The 12828-nt window shown below is 32.9% G+C and overlaps 1 protein-coding gene across 1 annotated transcript in view; it reads right to left on the bottom strand.

Annotated features, from left to right (window-relative positions):
• Positions 1-12828, bottom strand: part of DNAJC24 (DnaJ heat shock protein family (Hsp40) member C24) — a 47823-nt gene that overhangs the window by 14774 nt on the left and 20221 nt on the right. Inside the window, exon 3 of the mRNA XM_049780104.1 lies at positions 9612-9750. Within this exon, the coding sequence (XP_049636061.1) occupies positions 9612-9750 (139 nt within the window). The remainder of the gene's footprint in view (positions 1-9611; positions 9751-12828) is intronic.

Genomic DNA, 12828 nt, shown 5'->3' with positions numbered 1-12828 from the left:
AGACTGCTATATGGGTGTGGTAATACAGTGGGCTGAGAAGAGGCAATATAAGGAGTCACAAGACCCATCAGTGGTGCAAGTAGATATATTTACTGGAAAATCCATCAAGTTATACTTCTATGGTTCTGTTGCCTTTGGCAATTTCTTACTCCCTTACTATGCTTCTTTAAATCCCACTCTGCGACAGATCACTTTGTATTTGTCCCTTTCTTTCTGACTTATGTTACTTTACATGATTATTTTTAATTGCTGCATTTAAAAGAAAATAAGGGGCCAGAGATAGTACAGTGAGTGGACAGAGTGCTTGCCTAGCATGCAGCTGGCCCAGGTTTGATTCCTGGTTCTCTTTATGGTCTCCTATGCATGCCAGGAGTGATATGAGAGCCTGGAGCCAGATGTTAACTTTGAGCACCACCAGGTGTGGTTCCAAAACCAACACAAATAAAATAAAAGAGAAATAAGAAAAGAAAATTAAGGCAAAGAAACTGAATCCTGTAAGAAAGTACATGTTCTTTGAAAGGATTGTTATCTAATGACTTCTGAAAATGGCTGTGGTGATTAACTCAGGGGAAAATTGGATCCCTGGAGAACTGTATAATGAGCAGAGAGGGCACATAGAAGTAAAAGGTAAATCTAAATGCCTGGGAGGGGGTTCAGGGAGGGAGGTAACCAAAATCCTTTGTTGGGAGGCAGGTGTCCAGGGAATGAGGCAGCAGCAATTCCTCACTCTGATTACAAAGAAGGAGCACAAACAAATCAGTATTTAAAAAAAAAAAAAAAAAAAAAAAAACCAACGATGCTAAAAGAATGATCTCTGCTTGTCCACAATTGTGGTTATAATTAGAAAACTTAATTTGTCCCTAGCCCTTAAAGTAACTCACAGAAACCCTCTAATTAGCTCTGATAATTGTCTACTAATCAGGCCTGGCATCTGCAAAATAGTAAATTCCTTCTCTTTTGAGGATTACATATTATATTTTGCTTAGTACAATAAAATAAGTGCCTAAGTGTAAATTCTACCTCAAATTTCTATCTCAAATATTGCCATGACCTACTTAAAATACTAAAAATATTTAGGAAATGACTAAAAGAATTTAACTACAGAATGGTAATAACTTAAAAAATGTCCAGTTATTTGCAAAGTCCTTAGCTAGCATTTGAAGTGCTCTATCTTAAGTTCAATGACACTGTGTGATTACATAATTCCTATTTCTTTCGAGGAGAATGGGTTTTGCTTTTCTTTCTTTCTTTTTTTTTTTAACAGTAACGAGGAACATTAAGGTCCTTTTCACATCCTGTGTTATGCTTACAAACTTAAGTCAAATATGAAGACAAAAAAATATAGAATTTGTTTACCTATGGAAAGTAATGTACTATGAAGATTCCTAAAGAATACCATGATGGAAATAAAATAATTTATGTGGTTACTTAAAAAAGAATCTTTCCATCTTTAGAAGTACAGGCCCTTGTGACCTTGTGTTCTATTGGATTTGTCTGACAACAAGAGGTGAAAGAATTCTGTGGCTCTATTGTCTCAATGGTGGGATCTAAGAAAACACTGCCAGGACTCATCAGAGAGGTTTATGAGCCTACAATTCAAAGAGATTAAAAGGAAAATCTACGGAGATTCTTTCACACTGCAGAATAACATTAAATAACTATTAGCAGCTTGGTTCAGTAAAGCTTACTAGAACTCTCGCTGGGTCATTCAAACTTTCTAAAAGAGGAAAGGGTTTTTTCAGCTCCATTTGGGAATCAATAAATATTTCTTACTTCTTACAAGACAATGAAATTCCACTCTTTTTAAACTTCCTAATGATAGTAAAATTCTAAAACAAGTCTTTGCTGCCTAAATAATTATACTTCTTAATCCCAGGAAACCTTTTCTCACAATGGAAAAAAGCAAAAATAAATAACCAAGAGCTACAAGAGAGGAATTTAACTTAATTAATTATCATTGAGTTATCTAAAAGTTTCATTCAACCAAATACTGACCAAAAGGCCCAGATCATATGCAGTAATGTCATATTACCCAACTGATAAAGGATCTAGAAAGCACTTATATTAGTAATTCATCCACAATTTATTTCTGTGTATTTCAAGTAAGTTTATTAAACAAGTTATTTTAAAAACATATAATCTTCAGTCTCATTCTTAATAACCATTTCACTATACATAATTAAGTTCTTCATATAGAAATAATGTGATGGTAATTGTTTACATGGTAAAATCTTTAAATAGATGAGAAAGCCAAACTTGCCAACATTTAACTCTATAATCTATAGATTATACTCTATAACATTAAACTCCATAATCCTTTTCCAGATGAAAGTTACAGACATCATTTTAAGACTTTCATTAGAGAAAAAAATTATAAACATAGAGTTTAATTATGAATTTGAAGAACTGTATAAAAGAACTTTCCTAAATGAACAATAAACCTAGTTAAAGCACAGGAAAGTTACCAATAAAACCTGAAAATTGAATTCCATGCTTAACACAAACTGCACAAGTAGTTGTAGTAATAAGCCTGGCTGCTTCAAAGGCTCAAATAAGCCTGATTCATAACTATTTTTAACTAGTATTAAATTGTACACAACCATTCAAAACTCAGCAGTCCAGTACAGTGATTTAAGAGTTAGAGAGTGAGGGGCTGGAGAGTTAGCACAGCAGCCTTTGCCTTGCAAGCAGCCGATCCAGGACCTAAGGTGGTTGGTTTGAATCCCAGTGTCCCATATGGTCCCCCGTGCCTGCCAGGAGCTATTTCTGAGCAGATAGCCAGGAGTAACCCCTGAGCACTGCCGGGTGTGGCCCAAAAAACAAAAAACAAAAAAAAAAAAAAACAAGAGTTAGAGAGTGGCTTTAAATTGCCCTCTACCAATTACTAGCTCTGTAGTCTTAGTCAAATTACTTAACCTCTCTGAGCTTCAGATTATCTTGAAATAGATGGTAATATCTTCCTCACAGGTTGTTAAACAATGATTAGAAGACAATTATCTCAGTTTCAATGATAAAGAAATGACAGCTTTTTAAAACTATTATCTCATAATGTTTGTGCTGACCTGAGTATCCTAAAAAAAAAAAAAAAAAGACTGAACCAATCTAAGGAAAAATTCTCAAGCATCACAATGTAAAAAGACAGTAATTCTTGACTTTATCTGGAGTTCTAACTGCTATGAAAATTTAATTTAGTATTATGATATTGTCAGCCTCAATAAAATTGACCCATAATCCAAACCTCAATTTATGTGGTTCAACAAGCCTTCAGAAATATCAAGAGCCCAAAGATAGCAAATACAGGAAAAAATAATTTATGGATTTAATTCAGAGAGTAAAAATGATAGTGAATTAGAATACCAGGGAAAAATATTCTTTCTTTTCTTTAGAAAAGAAGTATGAGAGAAATATGGGAAGAACAGAGTTCAATTTTGAGCAAAGAGTAAGGAATGAAAAGAGCAATTACAATAAATTGTATAAATTTTGGATCAACACAAAATTGCTTAAATTCAAAATAATCTTTCCTGGGAAGCAAGTTTAATGTAAAAAATTAATTAAATCATAAGAAGAGTAATATTAATTCTATTTGCAATTATTTTCTGGGGTGTTTTGGAGGCCACACCCAGTGATGCTCAGGATTACTCTTGGCTATGCGCTCAGAAATCGCTTCTGGTTTGGGGGACCATATGGAATGGTCCGTCTTGGGTCAGCCGCATGCAAGGCAAATGCTCTAGCACTGTGCTATCGCTCTGGCCCCTATTTATGTATGCTTTATAAGTTTTATAATTATTTATAAATATAATATTTATACAATATAATTTTATAATGTAATAATTTCATTTATCTATAAATTGTTAATTTTCATGTAGATAATATGAATTAGGATAGTCATTAAATATAACTTAAATCATTAAGGAGTAGGTATTTATGCAAATTGCATGATAATGAGGGCTCTTACAAAATACTTTGTAAATACCATTCATGGTCATAATCAGTATTTCCATTTGATTTTAGGAATTTGAAAACTGGCTGTAAAAATGAGCTTCAGGTAAAACTTGAAGATAACCATCAGAAGGCATGTTTTTCTGGTGACTATTTCAGAGAAACTAAGTATGTGAAATGATGCAGAAAATCCATGAAGACAGTTAGGGACTGGCATTCTCTTCAGAGGGAGGGGAGCTCAGATAAAAAATCTGTAACGATCCACCCTCTTCATCTTGTTTGTTAAAGCTGGTATATACACATTATATGTTACCTAAATGTAATGTAGTTGCCTAGTTTTTTGCAATGAAGTAAATTTATAATAATTCCTCAATTATTTTGTAAAAATATGTCCATATCAAATAAAATTATGATAACCTATAGGCAAGATTATAGTGTTAGTTTTGATATAGTTGGATATAATTGGGGGTTCTGATGTCAATGATGATGATGGATTTTAGAAAGTTTGTGACTCCAACTCCAACTTCTTTCCCAGTCTCTCCTTGGCCCAACTGACTACAGTGGGTCCAAGGCCATTTTGAGTCACCTTTCCTATTTCTTGTTTCTTCCTTTAAACTTGAAACCTTAGATTTATATTGTACAATGATGTGTGTGATTTGTTTAGTTTACAACCAATGAATGTAAAATGAGTGCTGATATTTTGTGGATGTTAAGACATTTTTTCTCTCCCACATGATCTTCTATATCTCATGGGTACAGTAGTTCATTTCTAGATTATTTTAACTCTTGGCCAGGTTGTTTCCATAGCTGCTGAGTAATTTCTTCCCACAGCTATTTACATTTGATTGGCGTGGCTTATTTTGTTCATCAAAAATTCCTTGAAAAATTTCACAAACACCTTTATTCCTCTCTGATTATGATGATTACAATAAGAACAATCAATTATTAACTAATCTTATGTTAATAATATCAAATTTACTAAAAAGGCTGCTTGTGGAGGTGATACGAAGTGATCAATCCACAACTCTAACATATAGAGCATGCATTTGGTCCTGTGAGTCTCTGGCCCCTAAATTTACTTTGTCTTTCTGAAGCATTATTTGATTTGAGATCATTGAAGGTTTTGTTCCTCCTCAGGTCACAAAGAAGCAACATAAATTCAGAAGCTATGTCTCTCTACAAAGCTACTGAGTCATTAGAGATCTGTGTGCTACATTACTGAGCAACCTGTGCTATTTCCTCATCATATACTTCCATGCGTGTGTTTTTATTTTCATTTTTGATGTATTGTGAGTTACAATAATATTTGTACTTTAGATGTACAAAGTTACTAATGACATCACCCAACACCAACATGCCAATAGCCTCCAAAACCATTTCCAAGCCGCTGTCTTCTGTGATCTTAATGACGACATGGCAAATGCAGTTCTACTAGCAAAATCTCAGAGTTTATTTTCATTGCCATTTTGTCTATTCTTTAACTTTGTTTTTTTATCCTCTGGCATTTGTCCTCTGCAGGACTTAAATCCATACAATAAGTGAATCAAGGAAAACATAAGATCTCTCCATGAGACTGACTTTAAAGGTATGTTCAATGGTTCAATTCCACTGGCAAAAAAAGTAAAAAAAAAAAAAAAGAACAAAAGGTATTGCACCAAAAAAAAAATCTGCATTATAAAAGAAACTGGATAAAATGATGACATCCTATAGTAAATGAGAGAAAATATTTGCTCACTATGTAATTAACAAAGGCCTAATAGCCAAGATATAAAAAGCACACACAAAAGCAAAATAAAGTTACCAAAAAACCCAGGATGGATGAGTAGCTAAATAATATCCCCAGAGAAGGCATACAATGGGCAACAGAATAAGAATGAGTGTTCATGATCACTTATAATATTATCATTTATTTTCAATTAAAACAATAAGATACTATCTCACATCTGTGAAAATGGGTTTTATTGAAAATGCCAGAAAATACCAACACTACTTAGTAGGCTTATGGTGAAATAGTAGCTCTCAATCACTGCTGGTAGGGAAGTCATCTGGTACAGTTTCATTGGGGAATATAAGGAAACTTCTCAAAAAATTGAAAACATAGATTATGTATGAGTTTTCCACTCATAAGAACTCAATGCTTAAGCAATTTTAATTTTAAATCCATGAGCATGTGCTTTGGTAATATGGTTACAATATTGATACCATTTTTTTTTTTTGCTGTACAAGGCTGCTAAACCTTCACTATGACTGAAATGCACAAGATCCTCTATGACTGTTAATACATTTAGTATTTGAGAACCCCCCAAATTGATAAAGGCACAAAAATCCATTCAATAGATAATAAAAAAGAAAACATAAGCCATTTAGAAATTCTAAAAATATATTTCAACTGCTCAGAGGTTGTCTGAATTATAAAGCCAAACCCTGAATAACAACATGCCTTTCAAGGTAACTTGGAAAGCAGTATTTGAAAACATCACTAGAAACAATAAAGTAAATATTCCAGCAGAAACTAATGGATTGCACTCTCTAGCAAAAATTACTTTCCAAATGTATCTATAGATGGAACGGAATATACTCATCCCACTTTTAGATTTGTTTTTAGTCTGCTCAACATTATTATAGATTGTTAACTCAAATATAGATGTAGAAAATAGGGAGAAAATAAATATAAATATATATATAAATATAAATAAATGTAGTTTAGGTTATCTGTTCCAGATTTTTTTTTTTCATTTAAAAAGTACTCATTTCTTTAGTGAAGCATATATATGGTACAAAGGGCTCCTTTTAAACAATTTTAGAGAAATAAATTGCTATTGGTAAGACTGATGAGACTTTCTTTATAACAGATGACCAACTTTGAACTGTGAAATGAGAAATCATTCAACAGTAGCTAATAAAACATCTACTGACTCTTTTCCCAGTGTTCAATTTTATTTTATACTGCTAGTTAATGGATAAAAAACAAACATACTTAAAACACAACTTATAAAAATAAAAGTAGAGTCGGTGGGGCCAAGTGAAAAAATTAAATAAAAATAAATAAAAGTATACAATGAACTATTACAATGTATATAAGACTTCTCTAATATAAATCTACTTTTTCTGCCTCAAGGAATAATGGAGATGGTGGTAATATTTTGACCTGGTTATAACAAATTCTCTCGTAGTAACTTTTCTATTAGCAAACTACCATTCTTAAAGGTTTTCATCTATCAGAAGGTAAATTTTTACTTTTAAAAGTTCATTTACTTTTTTTTGAGAAGCCTTTATAGATGGGTGACGGAAAAATAACACCAATGTTTAAAAGAAATGAAAAGTACAAACTGTTTGTCCTGAGATTTTTTTTTTTGAAGAAGGATGTTTAGTATGAAAGGCAAAAATGATATATGTTACATTTTTATGAAAAAATTCATTTCCTTCTCAAAAGCAAATCTACCTCATTTTAAGGATGAAGAAAAACATTATCACTTTTGGAGCCAATGATAAAGAAGAACTAAGATACTAAAATGTCATAAAAAGTTATGTATCTACTGTATCTACTTACAGTTCAGTTCAATAATCACTGACATGAAAAATCTGCAAACAAAACTAATATAAAAATTCTAAGAAAAAATTGCCTATTTATTTACTTGCACCATAAATAAGGTCCAATAAGATCTATTTGGTTTGTCTAAATGGTATTGTGAACTGATCAACAAGAATTCAAGTGATAGAAGTTTAAGTGGATCCATGAGAACCACAAAAGCAAAGATGTGATTCAAAAGAAAATGAAACTTTGAAGGATTCCTCAAAGGTGATGAGAAAGATTTCAAGATGTTGGTTATCTGTTCTATGAATATGTTTTAAATCAGTCTTCATGTAACACTCTTAGTTACTTGAAATTGTTTCTTATTTCTCTCCATTTCTGGTCTATATTTCTTCAGATTCTAGCCTGATTATTTTTGGATTTCTGATCTAATCTTCCTTCTTTTCATTCTAGACACCAAGCATCTAGTCAATTTCTCTGGCAGATTCTTAACAGTACACAGGCTGTACATTGGCAAAAAGGCTGAGCACAGTCATTGTAGGACTAAATGTTACTACTTATACAGCTTGTTCATGTTCTTTAGTTTCAATACTTCTCTCACTTTTCTTTTTAACCCTTTTCTATTTTCTTAGGACCATACTCATTTGTGCTTAGGGCTCATGCTCTGCACTCAGGAATTAGTCTTGGTGAATCTCTGGGGATACTGCGATCAAACCCAGGTCAGCTCTGTGCAAAGCAAGACATTACCCACTGTATGTTGCTTTAACCCTAGCCTCAGTACTTCCCACAAAATTATATCATTAGAGCAAAAGTTTTATAAAGCACATGTGCAAATACATTTTATAACAAAAATATTTAACCTAATTTTATTTCCTAATACACATTAGAAAAATAAAAATTATTGCAAAGGTACATTCATCAGTATCTTAACACTTTAAAAAAACTTAGTCTTAAAAAGCAGAAGCGATTTAGGGTTGATTAGTATTCTAAATGAGTTACTACTGAAAATAAATATTTCCGTATATAAACAACTAATGTGACTTTACACAAAAATCTGTCATGTACAATGCTTATTTATAAATACTTGATTTGACAGTATGATTCCCTTTAAAAAGAAATAAGCATCCTATAGATAACAGTGTTTTATCCTATATTGCCTGTCTAATCAATAATGCCTATTTTTCAAATAGTCTTCTAACCTTAGTAGTAGGAAACTTAAAATAATCTCATGAGGTCTGATGATCTACACTGAAGGACATGGGAGAGGATTCAATAAAAAACTACAGAATAGCAAGCTTTTATCAACACATAAGAGTCAATGTTGAGCTTGGTGCACTATTTCAAAGTGCAATTGAGTGTTTTTCCCACAGGCTATCACTAATTATTGACTCTCCCCATTAGCATGTAGGAAACACAGTGAAAGTTCAAGCAGAAGACTGTGGGTCTCCTATCCTACATCCAGTGATGAAAGACAGCCTATCACTTTGTGTAACTGTGGCTCATGTGTGACAAACTTGACCTACATTTCTCTCCTTTTTTTATAAGACCTTGTCACTCACCATTTTAGGAAGCTGTTTTCTAAAATGTGTGAATAGGTGATTTTTAAAACAGGTTTAAAACATCCTATGTAGCAATCTCATAAGGGATTTTATCTAGGACACAATCATGAAACCTAGGCTTAAATAAGGTCAAAGACAGCAAAGAGTGCATATATCATATTATCCTACATAGGCACTTTCTTTAGATTGTCATTTATCCTGTACACAGTCTTGAAAAAACTACAATTAAAATTTTTAGTCAGTCCATAATTAAATTTAATATAAACTTCTTAAACACATAAAACATATTAAGAATGTATAATTAAACATTTTTCATTAGTTATAAAAAGTAACTCCCCTCAAAAATATTAACTTTTAAGGCTTCAGAGAAATCCACATTCAAGTAGTTTCGTTAGCTTCTCAATGGACACACAATAATCACTACCAAGAATAGAGCGTAATTAAAAACAATGATAGAGAGGAAAGGTGAAGAAGGCAATAATAACTTGGTGCAAGTGCTGGAAAATGCGCCCCAGGAATGGCTTGCAGATTGTGCTTCAAGGAGTTGCCAATTGTGATAGTTCCTCACCCCAAATACCTACCATGCCGCTGCAGATCATACTCTTTTTTTGTCTCTTCATTTCCTAGAATTTTCCATGCCTGATCAATTTCGATGAACTTCTGTATTCGTTCCTCTACTGTTCCTGCTGGCACATCTGCACTTTGTTTATCTGGATGATACTGCCAATCAAAAATAAGGGAGGTGATTAACAGAAGGGGTTGAGTGGGGGTAGGTAAAAGAAAATAAAAGTAAATTTGAGCTTTAGTTAAGAAAGAAGGTAATGAGAAGATGAAAACTAAGATGCTAAGGCAACAAGACAACAATGCTGGGCACAGGAGACAACTGCCAAGTTAATTAGACCACTGGAGTAGCTACAAATCCACCAGTGACATGATCTGTCACAACGTGCAAAGACAGCATTTTCTGCATAATTTGCTAATGGAATCACTGGTCTCATGGACAAATTACCTAGAGAGGATGACTAACATAAACAGAAATAGGTATGTGCAGACAAGCAGGACATGACAAGAGAAGAACTACAAATGATGCAGAGTATGAAGTTTTACTTATATAAAGTATTTGGCCAATTCTAAATGGCCTGCATTAAGACTTTCTTACAAAATTAGATTAGACATTCATAATTTAAATAAAATAACTTTTACCTGGCTCAGTCCTTAAAAATTTAAATTTGGATATAAATGACCAAATATAAATGTTTATTGAAAACTGGTTATTCAGTGCCAAAGTGAGTTATAGCACAGCGGGCAGGGTGTTTGTCTTGCATACAGCTGACCTAGGTTAGATTCCCAGCATCCCATGTGGTCTCCTGAGACTATCAGGAGAAAATTCTGAGCACAGAGCCAGGAGTAACCTCTGAGTGCCACCAAGTGTGGCCCAAAATATAAAAAGAAAATGGTTATTCTAAGGTAAATTCTAAATAATTTTGAGGTGCTCAATAAACATTTAAATATTAATTTTAGTAAATAGTGTCAAAATTTGAATGATATAAAGATTGTAATTTATTTATACTATATTCAAAATAATGCTTAGAGCCAAGTCACCTATCCCTAAATGGTAATGTAAATGTGGATTTACTGGAAATTTCACTTTTGTTATCCCCTTCTTTTTTTATGTTCTCTATTGTTCTCCTTCCTCTTTATTAGTTACTTTCATTTGCTTTTCAGCAGTTTCTAAAACACAAGGAAAGTTTGTTAAGATTTAAGTAGATTTCATTTAATCTGGGGCAATAGTAGTAGATAACTCAGTTACATCATTGTTTTACTTAAGTAAATAACCACTTTATAGTATTCATCTAGAAATAACAAGTATATGAACATTTTATCATATGTACTAAAAATACGTTAATTTAAAAAATAATTTTTACAGGGCTAGAGCAATAGTACAATGGGTAGGGTGTTTGTCTTGTGTGTAGCTGACCTGGGTTCAACCTCCAGCATTCTATATGGTTTACAAGCCTGTCAGGAATGAATTGATTGCAGAGCCAGGAGTCTGATGTGACCCCAAAACAAAACAAAACAAAAATTAAATTTAATTAAAAAATTAAAATTAAAATAATTTTAGAATTTCTGTTGAAGTAGCAGAATAATATTTCTTATACTCTATTTCTAGGATATAGAAAAAAATTATGTTCATTTTTCCTAGCACAAACTTATCTGATCACTGACATTTCTTAGCTTAGCTGACTATGGGAACAAAAAATTTACAGGTGCCGTGTATTTATTATATGAATCTGAAGTTACCTGTAAATTTTGGCAAATTATATGAAGTAAAATGGCTCTAATTTTCAAAATTCAGAAAGTAAGATTTTTGACATAATGAAGCTTTGAGAGTAAATTTATTTTCACAATAAAAATGGATCAGGGCTTTGGTTATACTGTGATATGGAGGAGTGGTATAATTATATAGAAGACATCAAAATCTAAGCTGTAACAGACTAACTTTGTTAGTGAGAGGGGCTGAGCGATGACGGCATATAGGAGCACTGGTGGTAGGTGTTGACTGACACTGGTGGTAGAAGTTGATACTGGTGGTGGGATTTGTTTCAAAAATTAAAAAATTATAGCTAAAACTCAAGTATCAATAACTTTGTAAGTCATAATTCTTTAATGAAATAAAATTATTTTAAAAATTTTATTGAATAATATATCATTTTCTTTTTTCTTTTCTTTTTTCTGGTGGGGGTGGGTCACACCTGGCTGCACTCAGGGGGTTTCATCACGTTCTGAACTCAGAACTCACTCCTTGCAGGCTCAGAGTACCACGTGGGATGCTGGGGATCAAACCTGGATTGACTGTGTACAGACAAATGTCCTACTCACTGTGCTATCACTCCGGTCCCATAAATAATATATCAGTTCTAATAGAGTCAAAGTCTAATTCAATCTCTTTATAATTTAAATTCCTGATGACAATTTGAAGTAATTAGTTTATCATTTGAGGCTTTTTGGTCTGTTCTATTATGCTTTTAGAATGCAAAAAGTTTATTCAACTATAAAGGGTTCAACTAAAAATGGCAATCAAAGCAAGAAAATAAGCATGTCATTTAGAGCATTAAAAGCCTCAGATGATAACTGATCCCTCAACAAGACCATGGTGTTGAAAATGTGCCCTGGATTTTATCCCCTCACAAGAATATCTCAAAAGACTTAATGGGGAAGCCTGTATTTCCTTTATATGTTTAATACCTCTATAATACTATCTTTTAGTCTGTTTATTCCCACATGTAAGGTAGCCTCTTACATCACTTTTTTTCTTTAGTTACTTTTTAAGATTTATTTTTATTTATTTCATATATAATGTATATAATAGATTAAATAAATAAATATATATATTCCTTAACTTCACCTGTTTTGGTTCTGCTTGGTACGAAAACCTACAAGAAAAAATCTTGCCTGGGATAAAAGCTCAGGTCAAAACTAGGGTGCAGAGATTGTGTAGCCTGTCATTCTTACCCCCAAATGCACCAGCAATATAATATAGCACTTTTCCTTTTTGCAAGAGCATACTAAAAAGGGGAAATTTTTATGTATAGAAACAAGCTCTTATCTATAGAGGTAAGAACACATACATTTTATAATACAGGGATGCCTCCCACCCTGAACATGTGTCATGTGGACCCAACTTAAGACTCCTTGTAATCAGACAGCAACCATCCAATCCCGAACTGTAGAACCCAGACAGAAATGACACAGTTCTCTGCAACAGCACCAGAAAACAACACCCCCTCCCCCCCGGGA

This window comes from Suncus etruscus, chromosome 9 (assembly GCF_024139225.1).
Source record: "Suncus etruscus isolate mSunEtr1 chromosome 9, mSunEtr1.pri.cur, whole genome shotgun sequence".
In the NCBI taxonomy this organism is placed as follows: domain Eukaryota; kingdom Metazoa; phylum Chordata; class Mammalia; order Eulipotyphla; family Soricidae; genus Suncus; species Suncus etruscus.
This window is presented reverse-complemented; position numbering and strand designations above follow the sequence as displayed.